General features: G+C 46.4%; 1 protein-coding gene across 2 annotated transcripts in view; it reads right to left on the bottom strand.

The window, feature by feature from the left end:
- Positions 1-22,756, bottom strand: part of CYP39A1 (cytochrome P450 family 39 subfamily A member 1) — a 252,446-nt gene that overhangs the window by 224,642 nt on the left and 5,048 nt on the right. For both annotated transcript variants that reach the window (XR_015296603.1, XM_086926236.1), the window contains exons 2-3: positions 16,287-16,422; positions 5,255-5,429 (exon numbers count right to left, since the gene is read on the bottom strand). Coding sequence is in view for 1 of the 2 variants with exons in the window: in XM_086926236.1 (XP_086782362.1) it covers positions 5,255-5,429; positions 16,287-16,422 (311 nt within the window). In the remaining variant the exon portion in view is untranslated. The remainder of the gene's footprint in view (positions 1-5,254; positions 5,430-16,286; positions 16,423-22,756) is intronic.

A 22,756-nucleotide genomic window follows, 5' to 3' on the forward strand; every position in this document is an offset into this window, starting at 1 on the left:
AAAATAAGTCGACATTGGGCCCTTCCATTTTCTCTGGCACACCCACCACTTGTATATTATTCCTTCGGGCCTTTCCTTCATGGTCCTCCAGCTGGGCTGTCGCCAGCCTCTGTTGGTGAGTTAGCTGCTGGACCTGCTGCTGCAGCAGCTTGGTGGCTCGCTGAAGTTCCACAATATCCGTAGCATTCTGAGTGGCTTTCTCGAAGGTTTTATTTAAGTTCGCACATTGTAACGCCATCTCGATGGTGACTTTATCAATCTTAGACTCCAGTGTGGTTCCCAGAGTTTGTATGGCCTGCTTCGGTCGTGATCCCCGCATGCGCCTCTCCCCCGCCACCTGTTGAAGCTGTACAATTGTCCATAGTATTAGTCTATGTCATCGTAGATTTTTTGGGCCTCATGGCGGTCGCTGCCATCGTAAATCACCAGGGGGGAACACACCTCTGTCGCACACCCTTGAGGAACCTTCCACCACACCGCTCTCAATCTTCTAGCGCCGATCACCCGCAGCTCAAGAGGCAACTGCGCTGAGGCCGGACGGATTTAAAGCAGGGTTCCAAGTCCCCAGTGTATCGCCTCTTTGGCCACCTCAGTCCGGGTCTTCACTCCGTCGTTGACACTCACCTTTCAGGGTGCTTGCCGAAGACCAACAATGCCGCCTCCCCGTGAGCCGCGCCCCCGAGCTCAGGGTCCTGTCACCATCAGAATCTGGTCACGCCCGGGCTGCTTCCCTCAGTCTTCACAGTGGACTCCCCCAGACCGGTGCTCTGCACCGTTTCAGCGCACCATACACGCCCCGGCCCTCCCGTCTGCCGCCGAGGTCGCCGCACTTCCCAGTCCTCGATCTCCACCCCATGGCGCGTGTACTTCCACGCCCGTCCAGAATGCTGCCACCACTTACTTCTCGGCTGGTGGCCCCGGCACACGCCGCCGGTCCCGTGCCTCAGTTCAACCAGGGCGCACCACTTTGCAGCTCAGGCCTTCACTCGCCTCTCGCCTGCGCACCCGGGAGCCACCGGTACATGATGACAATGTCCACACCGGCCCGGCTCCCCGTCTCACTGGCTCTCTGGGTCCTGCATTAGCCTGGGGGATGACTCCTAATCGCCAGGGAAAGCAGGGCCGCAGTCCGGAACTGGGCGACCCCCAGGGCAAGGCCCGCCGCCCTGTACCTCCTCCGGCGCCAACGCACCTCCTCCGCCCCTGGCCCTCCGCTCACCCGAGGCCGGTGCTCCTGCGTTGTTCTCCAGTGGCCTAGGTCCTAATGAGCGCCCCTCTGCCGGGCGTCACCGTCGCGCCCTCGAACATCGGAGAAAGTCGAGAATTACTCCTCCCGGCTCCGGAACACAAGCGATGTCCGATTCCACCGTCAAAACTAGCGAGACATCAGGACATGTGCCAGATATTTGGGGCCTTCAAGGCTTCCTCGGCGCACCGCAGTGTTATGCAGCCATCCTGGTTGCCGGCCGGCCACGCCCCCCCCATTTTTAGGTTTTTAAGCTTCACTTAACACTGCACACAGACCCGCACACACCTTACAGCTAGGTCTATAAAAGATCTCAGATAAAGTGACCCTTTGGGGGACCCGTAGGGTATTGCAGTGCCGGACCAAAGAAGAGCATTGCCCGATGATGAAGCATGACATCCTTCGGGGTGTGTGAGGGCATCAAATAAGAGTCTCCCCGACACTTCTCCACCTTTCAGCAAGCATTGGCATAGCCAAAAGGTCTCACTTTTGGAACCTTATAAGTATTTAGTTATGCAGCACAATATCCTTGGGGCAACAACATCAACTGTTGCACGGCTAAACACTTATAAGGTACAAGGTTTAGCCATGCAACAGCTGATGTTGTTGCACCAAGGATATTGTGCTGCAAAACTAAATACTTATAAGGTCCCAAAAGCAAGACCTATTGGCTATGCCAGTGCTTGTTTTATCTGCTGTGAACTGTGTTCTGTTAAAAGGCATGCAGCCTTCAATTTACAAGTAGGGGGGAGGAGGAGGCAGCCGCTGCCAAGGAAATGAGCGAGCAGCAGCTGAACCCGAGTTCTGCGGGAGTACAGCTAAAAAAATACTTGTGCCAACTCCGAAAGCACACCACTACCTCCATCCCGCCGCCTGAAGTAAACACCTAGCCTCTAAATCCTCCACGGAGTGTTTTAGGAACCCATTCCAAAATGTCTGCCAGTGGCCGTGGCGGTTGATGTACTCGCTGCTTAGATTGATTGCTGGTTCGGTTCGCTCTGTGATTGGCTACGATCACTTCCGCTGGCTTGGCAGGCGTGGCACCAGGTTTAAATCAATGATTGAGGGTGCAGCGAGGTGAACACACAACAGGTGAGTTTGTTTGTTGTCATTTGACTCTGTGGGTAACAGGGAGTCAGCGAGGAGGGTCCGGCCATAGCGATACGTGGTATCGACAGTACACTTTGGGAGAAGGGTATGGGGCAGCCATAAAATACCTTGGAGGGGAACACAAGACAGAAGGGCGAAGTATGCATGGCTTTGCTTTCTATTAATATTGGGAGCTGAGTTGGCCACAAACTAGGAAACCTTCTGAAGTGAGAAACCTCTAAAAAACTGCAAATTGTGTTCTGGCTTAGTTCAACTGCTGACTGCCATCTAATAGTCTTTATTGATATTTGAGTGCCTTCTCGTTGCCCAGCAGCAGACAGTGCCAAGGACTGATCCAATCCTCTGCTCCTGCTGTATGAAGAGCACTGACACTAACTTCAAGGGGCCTGGATATGCTTGCAATGATCATTTTCTTTGGTGGTTGCTGAGGTAGGGGTGTTCTGGTTTTTGATGCTTATGGCCGTTTTCAGTCAGTGTATTGGTCAACAACACTGTGCTTGTTTCCACTGTTTGTGCATGTCTGCATAGGGAAAGATGCATGTTTAATGGTAACTATGGAAGGTTCACTGCATATCATAATATCCTTGCACATCACGCGCACCTATTAACGCTGTGTCTAATTGTAAGGGTGTTGAACTAGTTGGCAGATGTAGTAAGGGAGCAGATCTGAATTAGAGTGTTGAGAAGAAGGGACCAAGTGGAGAGACTAGGCAAAGGTAAATGGGGGAATAAGAGAAGGGTAATGGAGTGGACACAGTCCAAGACAAAAGAATCGCAAATGGGATTTGTGAAGTGGGAAGGGTGGGATAAACAGCAAGAGATTTGGGCTGGAGGAGAGGGGGAAGAAAATGTTAGAAGAGAGGTAACAAACGAAAAAATAAGTGAGAAGAATGATGAGAAGACTGAAGGTGAGAGATTTCTGGTAAAGGGAAGAGGATTAGGGAGGGGCTTATAGGGAACACTTTAGGAAGTCTGCGAGGAACACTGTAATTTCAGCATAACGTACTGTGCATACCTTTTCATTCTAAGGAATACATTTGACATCCGTGGAATCCTGTAAGAATGTGTCGATCGTGATCGCTTCTAATATTGTTTGTAATATGTTATAACAAGCGGATTCAGATGACAAAAGGTCCTTTCAAGCACAAACACAGCCATGTCTTTAGTCACTGATTAATTGTGGAACATTTGTGTGTCTGGAAGATGAGGCTCACTTTCTGGGTAGAGCAAATAACGAGGAAGAGGAAATAAGAAATTAGTATATTGTGGCAGTAATGAGAGAATGTGAAATAAATTGCAGTTACAATGGAAAGAGACAGTCAGAAAAGAGCAACAGATTATAAGAAAGAATGAAAGACAAAAGGAAAATAGAAAACACAAAAGAAAAGTATGAAAGCGAATTAAACACAGATAAAAGACAATACCAGAAAAAAGAAGGAATGAAAGACAACAAAAACTATAAAGATTAAAGAATATGAAAGGGGAACAGTCGGAATGTATTTGTTGGGGGCAGTCAAGTATTATAGAAATTATAATGCACCGATTTGTTTTTATAAAGGATATTGCACCACAGAACTCCTTGACTTTATAAAGACGCTCAACATGAATTCTCTGTAGTAGGGATTAGTTTTCCCTAAATATCGTGGATGGAAGGTTACAAGTACTCTGGACACGTTAAAAGGACAGAGCATTATTCTGCAGTGAGGAAGAGAGTGGGGAAGTGAAATGTGTTGACAGGGAGGCGGTGAGAGAGAAGGAGTGTTTAAGAGCGCGCGAGAGACAGTTGTTGCCTGCAGCCCATTGTTTGTGTCTTTACCTTTCAACAATGCTGCATTGACTATCAATTGCTGGTGATAAGAAGCCATGTCAGGTAGAGCATTCCTGGACAGTGAGGATGCTTGCAGCATACATGATCAGGCAGCAGTGAGGCGAGCTGAGCGGCGGGCCCTGCAATGCTGGCACGGAGCTGAGCTGGGTATAAAGAAGCAGGGCCTGGATCTGAAGAGCCAGGGTCTGCGCACAACTCAGCTGGAGGTGAAAGGTCAGACATCTGAGTCACCACGGAGTGACTGAGCCAGACATGAAGAGAAGAGCCAGGGTCTGCGCACAACTCAGCTGAGGGTGAAAGGTCAGAGATCTGAGTCACCACGGCGTGACTGAGCCAGGCTTTGTGCTTAGCTGGGCCAGGGGTAAAGATAAGGGGTAGCATAGGGTGACCAGAATTTTACAGCAAAACAAGCATTGGCCGCAATATAGAGAGGCAGGGGTGGGGGTGAGTGGAGGCCAGCAGAGTGACGCGATCTGTGGTGGGGGAGGGGGAGGGAATTGAAGGGCGGAGAGAGGCACGCAAGGCTTAATGAGCCTTGACAGAAACCCACATGGCGGCTGCACGCGTGCACGTGCACGCAAGCTTGAGGCCAGTAAAAGCCTCTGGTAGCACATTGAAAACCCTCTTACTAAAAGTCGAGCAAGCAGCACATGCGCTGCTCTAGGCTCGACCAAAAAATGACTGACCTTTTCTTTTAATTCCGATCTCAGGAACGGTGACTCTCTTAAGTAACTTGTAAAAGCCATATAGTCAGGCAATATTTGTTATTCTTACTACATGTAAGGTGCACCCTTACGTTTGACTTGTAGTAGCTAACGTTTGAGCCTCCTCGCCCTGAAATAAACGCATTTTAAATAGCTGAGGAGGTTTAGGATCATTGCAAAGAAATACAATCTTAGTCAAATTATATGTGCTCCAGTAAACATCTTGACAGTTACTCTGCGGTAATAATAAAATTATGTTGAAATTAGAGACATTATGTATATATAACGGATGGGTGTACCTGATGTTTAATAAACAGAAATCCTCTAATTGATTTAGAGATTGAGATGGATTTTCTATCAACTTGCCTGACTAAGTCATAGAGATCCAGGGTGCCCTCAGGACCGAGTGACTTCATGTGCTCGTGTAACTCTTCACTCAGGTTCTTCGTGTACAAGTGCAGGTTGCTCTTAGACAGTCTGCTTTTCATTATTTCATGGATCCCATCGTGCCCCTTGTAGAAGTTCTCCTTGGTGATGGAAGCTTTGGGAAGTAAAACAAAAAAAATCAGATTACTGATAAAACATACCGCATACATCAGTGGTGTATTATTCATGAATGGAAAGCTTTAGAGGCCCTTCCAGGGAACAGTATGTGGATTGTATGTGTGCCAAGAGAGGTCATGAGCAAGTGATACCATACAGTCTAAGACATGGTGTTAGAAATGGGATCTCTGGTTGGCTAAGGCTTGCGCCAAAGCCAGGCAGAGACCACCACTCTTGTCAGGGAAAGGGAGTTACACGCCAAGATAACTCCTGCTCACCCCCTTGGTAGCTTGGCACGAGCAGACAGGCTTATCCCGGAGGCAATGTGTAAAGCGTTTGCGCAACACACACACAGCAGCAACACACTAGGCCCACCACAAAAGGAACTCCACACAAGGTTATATATGAAAAATAGCCTTTGTATTGTCATAAATACATTAGAAACATATTCACATAATATATACAGTGCCAACTGGCACTAGGCAATATTCATAGGAGAATTATTTACAGGACCAGGCCAATCGGGCCGCGGTCAGAACCATCAGAAAAGGTAAGTAAATGCAAATATAAAACACAACCAGTAACTACTGGTACAATAATGACCTAAGCATTAGACACCATCCTAACATATCCTAGCATGACATTAGGCAAAAAAAACACATTGGGCCTAAAAATCCATTAGCATAACCATATTACGCACTAACCTCATAACCATAAACATCTTTAGAGGCATAGATCAGGGCATAAAGGCATGGCGCAATAGACATCACATTTAGGCCCCACCTTACTCATAAACGTTGTGTCTAATATCATCCAACTGTCCCCAGGCCAATTTGCCTTCTCTCAGGGGCTCCAACGCCCTATGTCAAACAGACTTAGGGCTGGCTGCGCATGCAGCGAAGTAAAATGTGCAAAACTGGCATAAACGTAGCAGCTGCCCACTAATTGCTGGGCAGCTGTGAAACTGAGCATTGGCACCAGCGTGCCTCCTCAACCCCCGCTGGGGCTCCTTAATCAGCAAATGCCCCCATGTTGCAGCTGCCCACTGACAAAACGGGGCAGCTGTGAAGATTTGCAGGCTCTGCCACTCACAGTGCCTGTGGAGCCCTACTCAGGGATTCGCGACTTAAAAATGAAACTGTCCCCCTTCACAAGGCGCGAGAGCGCACCAGTCACCAAAGAGGAGACTGCGACGCTGTCCTGCATAATGCCCCCACTGCACGTGGACTCCAATGGGGCACCGTTCTCTTCAAATGCCCCCATGTTGTATTTAAAATAGCTGTGAGGACGCTCCTTGAATCTCACCTGTGCGCCAGCTTGCTCACAGCCTCCCCCACGGGATCTTCACCCGCTCCCGGCCTCACGTCCACAAAGCACAGCTGGGAGCGTATTACCTGGGGATTTGTTTGCGAAGCGGCTCCTTCCTAAGCAGGCATCTGACGAGACCGGAGCCCTCTTACTCCGATACGGTTTCCCTGGAGCCGGGACTTCCTGCCTCCGCTCTGTGTTGTGATGACGTGGTGGAGGGAGTCCCGGTTTCCAGGCAACGCTCCGGCTTCACTCGGGCGGCGGAGCCGCTCTCTTCTAATTACGGACCGGGCCAGAGAGCGGCGGTGATTCCACTGAGAAATCCATTTCAAAGGCGCCAATAATGTGGGGTGGGCTCCCGCTTGTAGAAGTAAATTTTCCAAGGCGGCAATAATGCAGGGTGGGCTCCCGCTTGTAGAAGTCAATTCTCCAAGGAGGCAATGACACGGTGTGGGCTCCTGCCACGAAGACACCAATGTGTGGTGGGCTCCCGCTCGGTTTTCAAGTACTAATCAGCGGGGTGGGCTCCCACTCGAAAAGGCCACAAATGCGGGGGAATCCCCAAACCGGGGACCTTCTCCTCAGAATGATCGCTGCTCCTCAGCTGCAGAGAGCAAGCGCTCCCTAGAAATGGAAGCCAAGCACTCCCACGGTGCCAGAATCAAATCAAGGTTCAAGGGGAGGAGGCAAATGCTGGGCTCAGGCAGGCCAGCTCACAGGACCCTCCAGCAGGGAGGCAGTCCCTAGTGGCGGTTCCTCCTGGAGCCCAGCAACAGCAGGCCCCTCTCCAAGTCAGGATCATCACCCAAAAGCACAACAGAACACTTTCATGGAGTCACAGCCCCTATATTTATTCTTAATTTCCCTTTGTGTCACAGCACAGGGTTTAGGGATACCAGTTAGAACTGGTAGAGGGGAGCTTTGGAGCACTTTGCTTTGCTCAGCTCCTCGTTTGTCAGGTGGGGGCTCAGGGATTAGACGCACCACAGGAGGCTGAGCCAGCATTGTGGAGGGAAGGCACAGTCCTATTCAGGTCCCAGGTGCAACTCCTCCCTCCCATCTGCATGCAGAACTCTCTATTCACCACTGGGCAGACTCATCCTGGCTCCTAGAGCAACCCACACCATCCAGCACCAGTCAATCACAAGCCAGACATGCAATTCACATCAGGCAGGCAGACACACAGAAATGCCAACTTCTAAAAGTGGCATTTCTCCACCAGTTACCATACATCTGCGCACCCTATGGTGCAATATTTATTCTCATGAGTTCATGCATACTAAACTCGCCCCTGCACTCCTCTCATACCAGGAATTACCATGGACACACATATCCCCTATGCATTCCTATGGTAGGGTACGCCAATCTCACCACACGTACTCAGAGCGTGCACGCACTTTACACTGGGCCACAGTGCTAAAGTGCGCAGAGGCCAAAAACTACTAATATCAGGTCACAGAAAAGGCAAAAAGTTTAGGGGTGAACCTGCCAAAAGGGTCAGGTCCAAAACATGGGGTCCAGGATGCTGGTTTCTCTCTCCTGCTTTCAGGTAGCACTGCTCAAAATAGTGAATCAATCACTATTTCAGCCAAGTGATAACTCATCCACAGGATGGAAAAGGAAGAGATTAGAAGGCTCAATTGGTTGCATATTATGTACATGCTCAGGACTTCCTCTGCTCACACTTGTGGTATTCTGTACATAATCAATCAATCAATCAAAGACATTTAAAGAGCGCACTACTTACCCGTAGGGTCTCAAGGCGCTTGGGGGGGGGAAGGAGAGGTGGTCTTGGGTCAGGCGCAGGTCGGTCGGTCGGGAGTTCCAGGTCTTGGCGGCCAGGTAGGAGAAGGACCTTCCTCCTGTTGTCGTTCTTCGGATGCGGGGGACGGCGGCGAGGTCGTGACTGGCTGATCGGAGGTGGCGTTTGGGAGCGTAGAACTTGATTCGGTTGTTGAGGTAGCTCGGGCCTTGGTGGTGTAGGGCTTTGTGTGCGTGGGTGAGGAGACGGAAGGTGATTCTTTTGTTGACGGGGAGCCAATGCAGGTCTCTCAGATGTCCGGAGATGTGGCTGTTTCGTGGGATGTCGAGGATGAGTCTGGCTGAGGCGTTCTGGATCAGCTGGAGTCTCTTCTGGAGCTTGGCGGTGGTACCGGCGTAGAGGGCGTTGCCGTAGTCCAGTAGGCTGGTGACGAGGGCCTGGGTGACGGTCTTCCTGGTCTTGGTGGGGATCCACCAGAAGATCTTCCGTAGCATGCGTAGGATGTTGAAGCACGCCGAGGAGACGGCGTTGACTTGCCTGGTTATGGAGAGGGAGGAGTCCAGGATGAAGCCCAGGTTGCGTGCGTGGTCTGTCGGTTTGGGTGCGGTGCCCAGGGCGGGGGGCCACCAGGAGTCGTCCCAGGCGGAGGGCGAGGAGCCCAGGATGAGGACTTCCGTCTTGTCTGAGTTCAGTTTCAGGCGGCTGGTCGTCATCCACTCGGCTACATCTTTCATCCCTTCGTGCAGATTGGCTCTGGCGGCGGCGGGGTCGTTGGTCAGGGAGAGGATCCGCTGGGTGTCGTCGGCGTAGGAGATTATGTTGAGGTTGTGTTGGCGTGCGATGGCCGCGAGGGGGCTCATGTAGACGTTGAAGAGGGTGGGGCTCAGCGAGGATCCTTGAGGGACGCCGCAGATGACTTCGGTGGCCTCTGACTTGTACGGTGGTAGGCGGACTCTCTGTGTTCTTCCGTCGAGGAAGGAGATGATCCATTCCAGTGCCTTCTCCTGGATTCCGACGTTGCTGAGGCGCTGCACTAGGGTGCGGTGGCAGACCGTGTTGAATGCCGCGGAGAGGTCTAGGAGGATGAGGGCCGCTGTGTCTCAGTTGTCCATCAGGGCTCGGATGTCGTCGGTGGCAGCGATGAGGGCGGTCTCGGTGCTGTGGTTGGCTCGGAAGCCAGACTGTGAGGGGTCGAGGGATCCATTCGTCTCGAGGAAGGCGGCCAGCTGCTTGTTGACGGTCTTCTCGATGACTTTGGCTGGAAACGGGAGGAGCGAGATGGGGCGGTAATTCTTGAGTTCGGTGGGGTCCGCTGTGGGTTTCTTGAGTAGAGCGCTGAGTTCGGCGTGCTTCCAGCTCTCAGGGAAGGTGGCGGTGTCGAAGGAGGTGTTGATAATGTCCCGCAGGTGGGGTGCGATGACAGCGTCGGCCTTGTTGAAGACGTGGTGAGGGCAGGGGTCGGTCGGAGATCCGGAGTGGACGGAGTTCATCATGCGGACGGTGTCTTCGGTGCTGATCGGAGTCCAGGCGCGGATGGTGGTGGTGTGCGGCGTTGCTGTGGTCGTGGCGTGCGTCGGTTGAATGCTGAAGCTGTTGTGTATGTCTGCGATCTTGTTGTGGAAGTAGGAGGCGAGGGAGTTGCAGAGGTCTTGTGATGGGGTGATGTTGTTGTTTCCTGCGCTGGGGTTGGAGAGCTCTTTCACTTTTTAGAGAGAAGTATTGCAGGTGATAGGCTGGGCTGGTAAAAATATCACATAGGCCCCTCTCTTGGTGGGAGACTAGTTGAAATAGGTAAACTCATGCAAGGGATTTAAGTGACTGTGCAAATTAGGATCTCACAATTAGGAGATATGGTCCAATATGGGCAGATGAAAGCTTCTACTCACCTCAGGCACAGAATGACTTGTGCCATCGCTTCTAGGTATTCTAGGTTTGCCTCCCATCTCTGCTCTGCAGCATGTGATGAGACATTTTCCCTCATCCAACCTTTTAAGAATATTTGTTGAGTTTGAACTGGGAGGGATGAAGTACTTCCGTTATGCTCAGGTCCGTCATGCACTGATGTCAGTCTTCCCGGAAGGAGAGGAAATACCGGAATCTACCCCATTGGAGCACCGTGTTTTGGATGGCCATATGCCAGATAGTACCATCTCCCTGGTGTATAAAAAACTGATTAACCACAGGGCGGACCTTCCGTCGCAATTACGAGATCAGTGGACCCGTGACGGCCTTGAGCTTGATGATGAAGACTGGCATTTGGCGATCTCCTCCCCGAAGGAGGTCGCGGTTCCGGCACGACTCAGATTAGTTCAGCTCAAGATATTGCATAGGGTCTATGTCACGGGTCCCCGTTTGGTCCGGATGAGTTTTTCCGAGGAGGGTCTGTGTCAACGGGGTTGTGGACAGCTGGGGACGTTCCTCCACATCATCTGGGAGTGTCGGGAAGTCACTGACTATTGGAGTAGGATACACGAGGTGATGCAGGAGGTTTCAGGTGTGGCTCTCTTGCCACAGGCCAGGCACTGCCTGTTGAATGTTTGGGAGCCCACGGATCATAATGTGGCACAGACCCAGTGGGTGACTCTAGGGGACATGATTGCCAAACAGAACATTGCACAGTTGTGGGGTCTCAGAGGCCTCCTACTCTTGAGGTGTGGATGGAAAACATGGATTGGTGCATGTTCAGGAAAAAACTGTATATTTGGCTCGGGTCGCCCCCAAAAATGGCATACGGTTTGGGGTCCCTGGAATCGATATAGAGGGGACATATGTGTACCACCAGCGACTGCAGACCTTGATGTCCCGCTTTCCCCCTGACCCCTTATTGTTCTTGATTGCTTTCATGTTACTGCTGCACTCTCTTCTCCTCCCCCCTTCCCCCATCAATGCGTTGTTTATTGTAATATCTACTGAAGGTCGCACTGCCCTCGTACAGTCTATGCACTTTTGTATTTTGTTGATGCCTTGCTTTGTTTTTCTTTTTCAATAAAAAGAAATATAAAAAAAAGAATATGTGTTGAATCTACATCGACCAGGTGTCACTGGTAATTACCTCACTGCAATAAAACAACTGATGTACTGTTACTGTGATATATTGATTTAAACTATTTCATTGCCAAAGTGAGAATAAAGCAGCGACATTTGAGAAAAATGAGTTCCTTCTTCCTGTAAGACATGTTTGTTAATGTTATATTTCAACATGCTCCAGGCTTGTGAGGATCAGCATAAAGGATCAGCAAATGGGCCATGAAAGGGTCTAGCAAGAGGACCTGAAACCTGCCTGAACCTATCCGTATACCCATCCATCCATTCAAACATCCATCCATCACTTGGTCAGCATCTTCATGTTGTTTCAATGCCATCTCTGCTGGATGTGATAGATTCTGACAGTGAAGTTACCTGTGAACAGTAATGTTTAGTGGGACACATGAAATCTTCAAGTTAAAGGGTTGAAATAAGAGCATATTATGTCCTTGTCTGTTTGATGTAGGAAAGGAGGAGGGGAGAGTGTGAAAGAGTGTCATAGCTCAAACTAAGGTGTTTTGGTTTGAATAATTTGTGAATGTCAAAGGATGCTTGAAGCCTCATAAGTTCCTATGGCTTGACTAGACATATTTGTAAGGACAGTGTTAGTCAAGTGTCAAACATCTGGAGGCAGGAAAGATGGCCAGGGGCAGCCAGAAGCATTATTCAGCTTACTGGAGGCTAGGTGTTCTATGCAGATGTGTTAAGTATTTTCAGTATTATCTTTTGAGTATCACAAAATGGATGCAGGGGCAATTAAGATGGTTATCAGTCATAAATATAGATGACAATAAGTGTAGTTTGTACTAAAGCCTTATCCAATTTAAAATAGGCAAATGTATGACCTGTTATTTTGAGGGGGTTATATGGGAACACTCCAATAACAGCAGTTATTTTAGCCGGTCATCTAAGCATCAGAAGTACGCTTGCTGTACTATTATTGGTCCTGCGTATTATCACTGTCAAGTTGCTGTATTATCAATATTCCAGAGTATTATTTATTTATCACTGTAAAGCTGCGGTACTATGAATGGTCCAGAGTGTTATTCACACACATTCTTTATTGGCCAATAGATGGCGCAATTACCTTGCTAAAACTTGTATATGGGGCTGTAAGTCTTATTTGAAATTATACACCCTGCATATACTAGATAACTAATTAAAATTTAGTCTGGGGTTCAAGGTTAGTTAACTTGCAGGGATGCTATGTCTATATATATGTCTTTATTGTGTACGTTGGATACATCTTTTTCTTATACTAAGATCTTGAGTACGTCATTGTAAAAACATATTTTTATGGCCAGGCTGTACTTTAATGGTTTATTTATATTAATGTTTACCATGCAAAGGGATAATGGATTTCTGATTCCGTTCAAAAATGCAACATATGCCATAGCTCTCGGGACTGCACAATACAAACCTAGAATAGCATATAAAGTGTATGCAACAGTTCAGTCATCCCATGCAAGCCAGTCCAATACTATCTCCAGGGGCCCAGAAATATATGTCCTGGCACAAACTGGGGCAGTGGAGAAGAGAGATTCACAGCCTTTAAAAAACAAACACGTTTGTCTCACTGACAGCAGGAAAAACAGCCCCAATGTGGGTGTATCTGGAGCGCTGAAAATAAAGGACGCGATTTGAGTCAAGAGGACCAGCTCAAGAGACTTCAGAATCAAGAGACAGGCAAAGGGTGGGTTATCAATGGTCTGCTATGCAGCATGACTAAAATAATGTAAACACTGTAGAGCGGCAAATACACGCGAGTTAACTCTATACGTGTTATTTGATATTTGATATTTATTGACACTTGTAGAGCGCGGCTATCGCTCCGGAAGGAGCATCTTGGCGCTAAGCGATCAGAGAGCCAGCATAAGACATGATTAATAATAACGTTGGAGCAAAAAACATTTAAACTTCTGGCTTCACATCTGTCATCTCGTGTCCGTTTAGGGGTTTTTTTTCCACGGGAAGGAAGTGTACTTATTTTTTTTTATTTTTTTTTTTAACTTTGTAAATGTAACTTTTTTTATTTTTTTTATTTCAAAATATTTTTATTGAAAATAAATTTTACATATACAAAAAACAAACAGTTGTTTTCAATCAAATGTATCAGAACAGCCAAATACATTTTTTTAGATGTTTCTTTTTCTTGGTCTGTCTATCCTTAGAGAACGCATTTGCAACAGAGATCCGCCATGTTAAATGATCAATACTGTTCATGACAAAACCAGCAATTGCAAATTGTAAGGCGAGTGGAAGATCAAACTGTGAGAGCCAAGTGTCAGTCTGAGGTGGTGTTCAGTGTGTCTGTGCACAAGCATCTCTGTCTGCAGTGGCAGAACGTGCCCCACCACAAACTGCCTTATATCTTAATCTGGCACAATCGCAAAAGACATCACTTTTCACACCCAGGAAGGCATTATCTTCTCAGGTAAAACTGGCACAGCAAATTCTGCAATATAATATAATAATGGCTTGTGGCTTAAACACATAAGCCACGATCATGGCTGAGCCCTCCAAACTCACTGCCATCGCTAACTGCAACAGACATTTAACAGAAAACAAAAGTTTGGGCGCGAGGCTGACGAATCAAATGCAACAAAACTTGGTTTCAGCACTTTGCAAACCGCGGCAATCTTTTAGTTTGTGTAGCTTTACAAATACACACATCGTACCTCTTCTGTACCCCAAGAACATTTCAAATTGAGGTTAAATATAAGACCCATAACTTTTTAAACTTAGGGCCTGATGCACTATTTCTTTTTGCACACCAGGGATGTGCAAATTGCACACCGTCTGGTTTGCGAATGGGAATGCACTTTGAATGCCACCTATGTACTAACATGTTGCATCACAAACGGTATATTCGCTGGGGTTTGCAAAACGACATGTCTTATGGAAAGGAATCAGGTAGGTCACAGTTTCCGACCTGTGATTGGCTGCAAATGCAGGGATGGAGGACTACGAGCAACAGCAGACCTCCCTCTGTCCCTGCACTTGTATTTTCACAAAGAAATATTTTCTTAAACCATCCCAAGTCCATTAAAGGAATCCTTGCTGCTTTAAAACAAGCATTTGCAATGCAATCGGTCTCAGGACCTTATATGTATTTAGCTATGCAGCACATTAGCCTGGGTGCTGAAACATCTACTGTTTTTTAACATGGAGGGAAAGTACGCACCAAACTGCGTCACACGCCAAGTATAGGAACACATGGAGAGAAATTATGCCAATCAGCGGGAAATGGTATAGTCCAAAGCTCTGTTTTTAATATAAAATCAGGGCCTTCAATAGTCATATCACTGAAAATACAAGATTTGAAAAAAAATATTATTGTCTACAAGTGCTCATGGAAGACAATTTCTATGGACTAAAATCTAGAGCATGCTAAAGCGATTCTGGTATTTTACTGACCTCGGCTGGTCGTTTTCTATCAACACAGTTAAATAGAGGCAGTTGTACAGAAAAAGAAAGTCCCTAAGTGGAAGTAGACAAATCTGATCTCCAGAGCCCACAAAGTACATACACATATAAGTATATACTAAAGAATATACAAGAGGTCTCCAATGCTTGACCTAAAAAGAAAATCCAGGTTGTGAAGACGTGAGGGAGAGCAGGCCGTGGCCCCTCACTGCAAGTCGCCTGAGGCAGTCACAGTAACAGCTTCTCGTTTGTGAATCAGATACCAACCTATTTAAGATGTCGTTATCTGTTGGACGGTTTGCAGTCTCAAACCATTGATCCATTCTTCTCCCCCTCCTTTTTTTGATTTGCACATGGTCGCAAGAGCACGTTTAAGAGTCAGAAAGTCTTTTCCGTCTCATACAACGTTTTTTATAATATAAGATGGTATATTGCAGTTGAATACCCTGTGATTCTGTGAATTGCAGGCTTTGTGACTGCAAAATATCTCTATACATCTGTCCCTTAGTTCCACTATCTGATTGAAAGCTATACTAGAACCAACTAGGACCATTAACCCAGTGGCGGCTGGCATGTCCCATGGGTTGTGGGGCAGGTGGCACAAAAAAAATACATTCAATTAAATAAAACACACTTACCTTCCTGCAAAGAATGCAACGTCCTCAACCATCTTCTCTCCTCGAGGCAGGCTCCCAAACCAATCCAGGCCTGCTCTCATGCTGTTAAGCAGCATGAGAGCAGCTCCCTGATTGGAGAGAACTGCAGTGCTCCACAGTGCACTGGAGGCCTGCACTTAGTCTCAACCCAGCTGTCTTTATGACAGCTGGGTTGAGAGGTTTAAAGTGCGCATGTCTGGCTGATCATCTCAAAACATGCACACTTTAAACAAGCGTGCAGGCAGCCCACCCTCCTCCCTGCTGCCATTCAGCAGATCCTGTTCCGTCCTGACACTCCATTCGGGACGGGGTGATGAAAAATAAAATGGTAATGTGCTACGTTTCGTCTCTGAGGGCATTTCAGTAGGGCGCCGCTCCTCCGCTATAACAGAGGAGCTGCCCCTGCATTAACTACCAACCAAACCTTGGCACTGCTTCTCCATATTGCCTCACAGCTGCTAGGCAGTATTTTTTTGGGATCCCTTTGACATAAGCCAGCCTAGAACCAGAGGCCTCAAGATCCAGTGTAACTAGAGTCTCTCCTGTGGTTCTAATTAATAATGCCCAACTTTGTAATTTGGTGGAAGCCAAGGGCTTTGAAGACAAATATCAACTAAGTTTCAAATATAATCCTTGAATTGGTTTGGACCAGCATTGGGTTAACAAAAGAAAGCCCTACCTGTATATTGGACAGGCTTTTGCACGGCTTGCGGAAAATCAACTTGCTTTGAAGTAAAAAATGCAGCCACGCCTTCTTCATCGAACACAAATGTCATTCGGTTTCCTGCAGCCAACACAGTAAACACTGGTCCATGCTAAAAAGTAAGCAAAAAGAACATTGAATCTTGAATTCGCAATATTATTCATCCACTGAAGACTCACAGAAACACAACAAGCACCGGCAACGCCCATCAAGTTGACTTTTGTATACAGAAAAGAAGTTCTTAGTAAAGGCGGCACATGGGTGCAGGGGTAATCCTCATTTGTCACGCATAAGACTCCTGAACTGATGATGCACAATTTGTACCTGTTCTCTGCCTCAGGGAACCCTCCACTGCTTCTTGATATGTTGAACCAGTCTTGTAAGTAAGTGAAGCTTGAAGAAAAATATTGCACTGCCTGGGGCCGTATTACATAAGGTGCCCCGGGGCGCAACAGGCATTTTCCGGGGCACTTTGGTATTACAGATACTGATAGAGCTGGCACACCTAAAGTGCCAGCTCTATCAAAAGAGGGTGTTGCCTCATTTGCATAGGGGTGTACCCTATGCAAATAAGGGGATTCCTTTGACTCTGCGCACGGGCCATATTACAGAAAGGGGCACATAGTCAAATAAGCCCTCAAGAGGCGCACTAACAGTGCGCCATTTAAAAGGTGGAACACTGTCAGTACGCCTCCTGGGAGCAGCCCCCTGCAGGGGGTAAATTGGGTCCCATGGACCCCCCAGACATCCCCTTGCAGGCGGGTGAAGTATCTGACTGTACCCGCCTGCAAGGGGATCTCTAAACCCCGTAGAAAGTGCAGGAGGATTGAGTGACGCCTTAGTAATGAAACCACGAGCTGGTTAGATTTACCAATGCACAAAAATTTCTTAAAATTTCTTTAGGTTGTCCTGCCTGGCCACGTTTAAAAGTATTCGATTTGAAATCCTTCACGCCTTAATGCCCTGCTCTACTTACAACCAAGTTTGGTATGTAGCAATTTCCTTTCTCAGCCCATTGCCTTAAAAAAAGTTCGGTTTTGAGAGTGTTGAGTAAAATATTTTCTTTGCATCTTACAGATACAAAGAATAAAACAGCCCTGATGAGAGATCAGCGACACTGTGCCTGATCTCGAAAGGCGTCAGCACTTTTTTATAGGGTGGAATAAAATGTCATCTCTACGATACTAGGATCGGCTGAACCAGTATTGATTTGTTTAAGAGCCATTCATTTGCTTATAATTCCCCCTAGGATTTGTTTTTCCTATTTTTCTCATTTTTTGATTGTAATGTTTTTTGTAATATTTAATGCAAGAAATTTTCTTTTTGTACTGTGTAAAGAATTTGTTTTTCATGTATGTACAAAGTATATATAGGTGTGTAAATATTTAATGTATTGTTGTTTTCTGTCATATAGCTTGTCATAACTTGAAAAGGATAAAAAAACATTGACATTAAGTATGATGTCGAGGGGGATCACAATAAATTGATCTTTTCCCTCCTAATAAGCTTGTGGAGATTTTGTGGTTCGGGCAATTTGTGTTATATAGTCTACCCTGCAGAGGCATCAATATGATGGGGGTATTTCGCTGTCCAACATAGAAGCGTATTACTGGGCTGAACACCTGACACCGATAAATGAATGGATACATGCCCCGGCCCTTCATCCCACATATGCTCTAGAACGCTACACGATGGACAAACACACTTGCATAAACTTTCTATATGGAGGCAAGGGGAAGGACAGGCTGCTCCCGGCTACGAGAGTTACTCTGGGGGTTTGGATGTGGGCGACAAAAGCTACAGGGTGGGACGGTAAACCAACGCGACAAACTCCCCTTTGGAAGTGTGCCTGGCTGAAGGAATTGAATAAGCTGAAAGGTTTTCTGGCCTGGGATGCAATAGGTATCTCGACACTGGGAGATGTGATGAAGAAGGGGGAGTTGCAGTCGTTTGCCGCACTGAGAAAGGAATATGGACTTAGCCACACACAGTCTTTTCGATACACGCAGCTGAGACATGCTTGGAGGGCAGAGAGGGAGCTGACGGGGCCTCTCCCGGAATATGCTCCGCTGGAGGGCCGCCTACTGCAGGAACAGATCACACATAGGGTGGTATTCCTCACCTACAGGACCCTAATGAATAACTTACCTAACGGGTTGGGGAAGCTTAGGGACGTCTGGGAGAGAGATGTAGGGACCATGGATGAGGTGGACTGGGGGACGGTTCTAATGCACCCACGTGAAGTGGCAATTAAATCTCGCCTTCGGCTTATACAATTCAAAGTGCTCCATAGAACGTATTTTGACAGAGCAAGATTGCATAGAATAGGGAGGGCGTCGGACCCTTGCTGTCTAAGGTGTGGTTTTGAGAGGGGAGATTTCTTTCATACCATTTGGTCCTGTCCAAACATACAGGTTTTCTGGGGCGAGGTGCTCCAGAAACTAGGAGGGGTACTGGAGATAGCTCTCCAGTCTGACAATAAGTTGGTCCTCCTGGGCATGACAAATGAGGTAGATGTGAGTCGCCCACAATTGATCTTTCTAGTGCTGGCTTTGGTGGTGGCCAAGAGGGATGTGGCCAGGAAGTGGGGAGCCCCAGAGTGCCCACAGCTGGAGGAGTGGCGTAGGGGTATGGACCTGTATATGGCTGCTGAGAGGGTCAGGTATAAGGCAAGAGGGTGCCCCAAAAAAGTTCGGAAGAGTATGGGGGAAGTGGCGACGATATCATGGGCTGGATGGAGGTCTCTGACTTGACTGCGGTGGCTGAGGCTTTGGGGGTGGGAGGGACGTGGATTGTTGGCTGTTATTCTATCCTCTTTGGTTGCGAAATGAATACAGTGGTCGTATTGACTGTGCAGGATATTTATGTTAGGGGTTCCGGGATGCCGGGGGAGGTGGGAGGGTTCCGGGATGGGCTGTGCTGAGTAACGATGACATTCATGTTCTCTGGTTCCCAGTCCTGAACGTTCGAATAACGAGCGCTGGCCCACTGGCCAACGGTCGTGCGCAGCACTGACAAGGTAGTGCTCGCGATGACCGTTGGCCGACGGCAGCGCTTAAGGGGTTAAAAACGCAAGTTACTTTTCCCAAAAAAGCAAATGGCTAAAAAGAGCCTCAATATAATCAGACCCTCGTAGTGAATAGTAGAACACAGTTCCAGTCCCACAATCTTCAGTTCGGTTTTTGTAAATATGTCAATCAAACTAGATTTAGGGGAGTCAGAAGAAGCACTTTAGCACTGGTTAGCAGTGGGAATGTGCACTAAGGCCAATAAAAACAAATTCAGCAAAATTGGAGGCAAGCAGGCAAAAGGTTTGTGTTAGCAGATATATTTTACTGCAGGTTTGAAAAATATTTTACTTCAGGGAATATTATTGTGTATACAGATATACATACCCAGTCTCCTATGAGGTTACCGTGTTGCCCCATTATAGTGTTTCACTTTACCATACAGCATTAGTTTAAAGCCAGACTTATTGCCATTGCCAATGTTTGTTTTTAACATGCAGTCTGTTTGCCTTAAAAGGAAAGTATTAAAAAAAGAAAAATTACTCAAGCAGGCAGTGGTCTAATGGGCCACTGCTGATTCATAAAGAAATGTTGGGGGAACATTCACAAAGAGGAAGGGGTCCCATGTGACCCCTTTCCCATTTGTGAATGGCTTACCTCCGCCTTTGAGGAGGTGTTTAGTGACCGGATTTTGGTCGCAAAACATTAATACATAGCTTAAAGATTTGGTATCTGGAAAGTAAGTCATTAGCACGGCCCTTCCAAACACCAAATGTATATTTATTCACAAACCCAATTAGCGATTCAGTAAGATTACGCAACATTTTACCAAATCGCTCTTTGGCGAATTAGAAAATGTCATTTTGCAGTCAGAAAGGCTCTATTTTTAAGAACCGCAGCCTTGCCGACCAAAAAACTGCTTGATAAACAATGCCCGAAGTTTTCTAACTAGATCCAATATTAACAATAGGATGTATGACGTTACAACGCACACTTTTACAACACATACCTTTACAACGCATTTTTTACAACGCAACATCCATTACAACGCATTCCATTACAACGCATGCCATTACAACGAAATTTTAAAAACTACATTTACAACGCATTCCATTACAATGCATATTACCTTTACAACGCATACCATTACAACGCATTACATTACATTGCATGTTTGGAAAGTATTGGATAGTGTAGGGGTAAAATTTACTATTCTAACTCCCGGGGGTGCAACAGTAGGGTAAGTGTTGGATAGTGTAGGGGTAAAAATTACTATTCTAACTCCAGGGGGTGCAACAGATGGGTAAGTGTTGGATAGTGTAGGGGTAAAAATTACTATTCTAACTCCAGGGGGTGCAACAGTAGGGTAAGTATTGGATAGTGTAGGGGTATAAAAATACTATTCTAACTCCAGGGGGTGCAACAGTAGGGTAAGTGTTGGATAGTGTAGGGGTGAAAATTACTATTCGAACTCCAGGGGGTACAACAGTAGGGTAAGTGTTGGATGGTAATGTTATGCGTTGTAATGGTATGCGTTGTAATGACTAAGTTGTAATGACAATGGTGTGCGTTGTAGTGTAATGTGTTGTAATGGTTGCATTGTAAATGCATGCGTTGTAATGGATGTTGCGTTGTAAATTTTTTGTTGTAATGGTAGTGCGTTGTAAAAGTTGTGTTTTAAAGGTTGTATCCCTTAACAATAAAACCTGTTGTTTTCCACTTAGTTGGACTCACTTTTAACTCAATCTCATGTAGTAAGTAGTAGCTATCACTTGTTACCTTCTGCGAAGTACAAGTTAACAAGTTTTGTTTATCTCAAATCTTGGGGGGAGAATGGAACCGATTTTCACATGTACCTTGCTGTCGAATATACAGTAAATGAAGTTTTGTAGGACTCCTGCAGGGTTAGCTTTCTTTTAATGCCAATAAATCCTGTCTAATAAGGATTCAAGAGCTGGGATTTATTGGGGTCTATTTCCAGGCGATCAAGGGAGCTTTTTTGCCTCCCTGATCAGAAGGCATCCAAACTGAGGCTTCAACTCTCCAATCTACTGGCCCAAAACAGTGCTCCAGCCAGGGTTGGCTTTAAGTGCAAGGCAATACTGAGAGCACCGTATACGGTGGATCTTGGGGATGGGGTCCTTGCAGGCTGGGATATCACCATGTTTTGGTTCTGTGCTTCTTTTCTTCTTCAGGTGTCTTACATTTTCGTGAATGATTTGTCTCCCCAGCACTTTGATCACGGTTTGGGCATTTCCTGCAGGATAAGCCCATCTCCTCTCAGAACTTTGATATGCTGAGGTTGATCATTCTGAATTTAGAATCTTCTCATGTAAGTATTAGGATAAGGCAGGATTGAGGTGGTAATATGATGAGTACTTACCTGTAAACGCAATTACTCTGATTATCCTTCCTCATCCCAGTACTTCGGACAACCTCTCATTATTGCGACCTCGATTCCTGTTTCTTTTGGATGACAGGAAGTGTTATGGTCCTTCTCCCCTTTCGGTTACAGCTAAGGAGGTGGAGTTTGAGGAAGGAAAGTAAAGACAACTGAGAAGGTGAGGGGATTTCTTTTACTTGGTGCCTAGGGGGAGGTGGGACCATCTCATGCAGCGACTGGATGACGAACAAATTGAAGAGGTAATGTTTACATGTATGGTGTATGTAGTTCATCATGCAGAATACATGTTCCTGTAGTTCAAGTTTATGCATGAGCATGCAGGATTAATGCAATCCAAAATAACAATACCATAAAATCAATTGAAATACAATAAACATGTTCATCTAAATATCAGATAATATCTTTAGAGTTCATAATTTAACACGTAAAAGCATGGTCAGGCAATCAAAATTGAGCTAAACATTTCAGAGCTAAATCAGTCATGATGGTGTCATTACCAGTAAGCAAATGCTGATCCTATATATTTACTGAAGCTAAAATGTAAATTAATCACAAACATAGTTAGACACCAGTCTCCTTCAACTTGGGTTCCTCAGCCATTTTAATAGCTTATTTGACAACCTTACCACATTAAAAACATATAAAGTTTTCTAAGTTGCAAGAGTTCCTGTCATATCATAATAATATGGGATGAAACACTCTTCGTCAAGTGCATAAAGCCTACACTTGTAATTAGAAATCCTGTTATCTCACAATCCCATTCAATTCATTAACCTGGTGGAATCTTATCTTTATGTAAGCCCTTGGTATTAGTATTTATGGAGCGCTCGACAACATAGTGGATTCTTGGCACTATAGGAGATAACAACACAAACTATAATTAAGGATAAAGGAAACAAATTTATTGTATGAAAATATGTGTGTTCTGTCTCTTTATGAATGATGGGAAAGTGTGATTTACACATAATTATACAGCTAATTCTACAATGAGTCGAAAAGCAGCGTTCTACACAGCTGTAGCTATTATTTGGAAC

Source organism: Lissotriton vulgaris, chromosome 6 (genome assembly GCF_964263255.1).
Source record: "Lissotriton vulgaris chromosome 6, aLisVul1.2, whole genome shotgun sequence".
NCBI classification, from domain to species: domain Eukaryota; kingdom Metazoa; phylum Chordata; class Amphibia; order Caudata; family Salamandridae; genus Lissotriton; species Lissotriton vulgaris.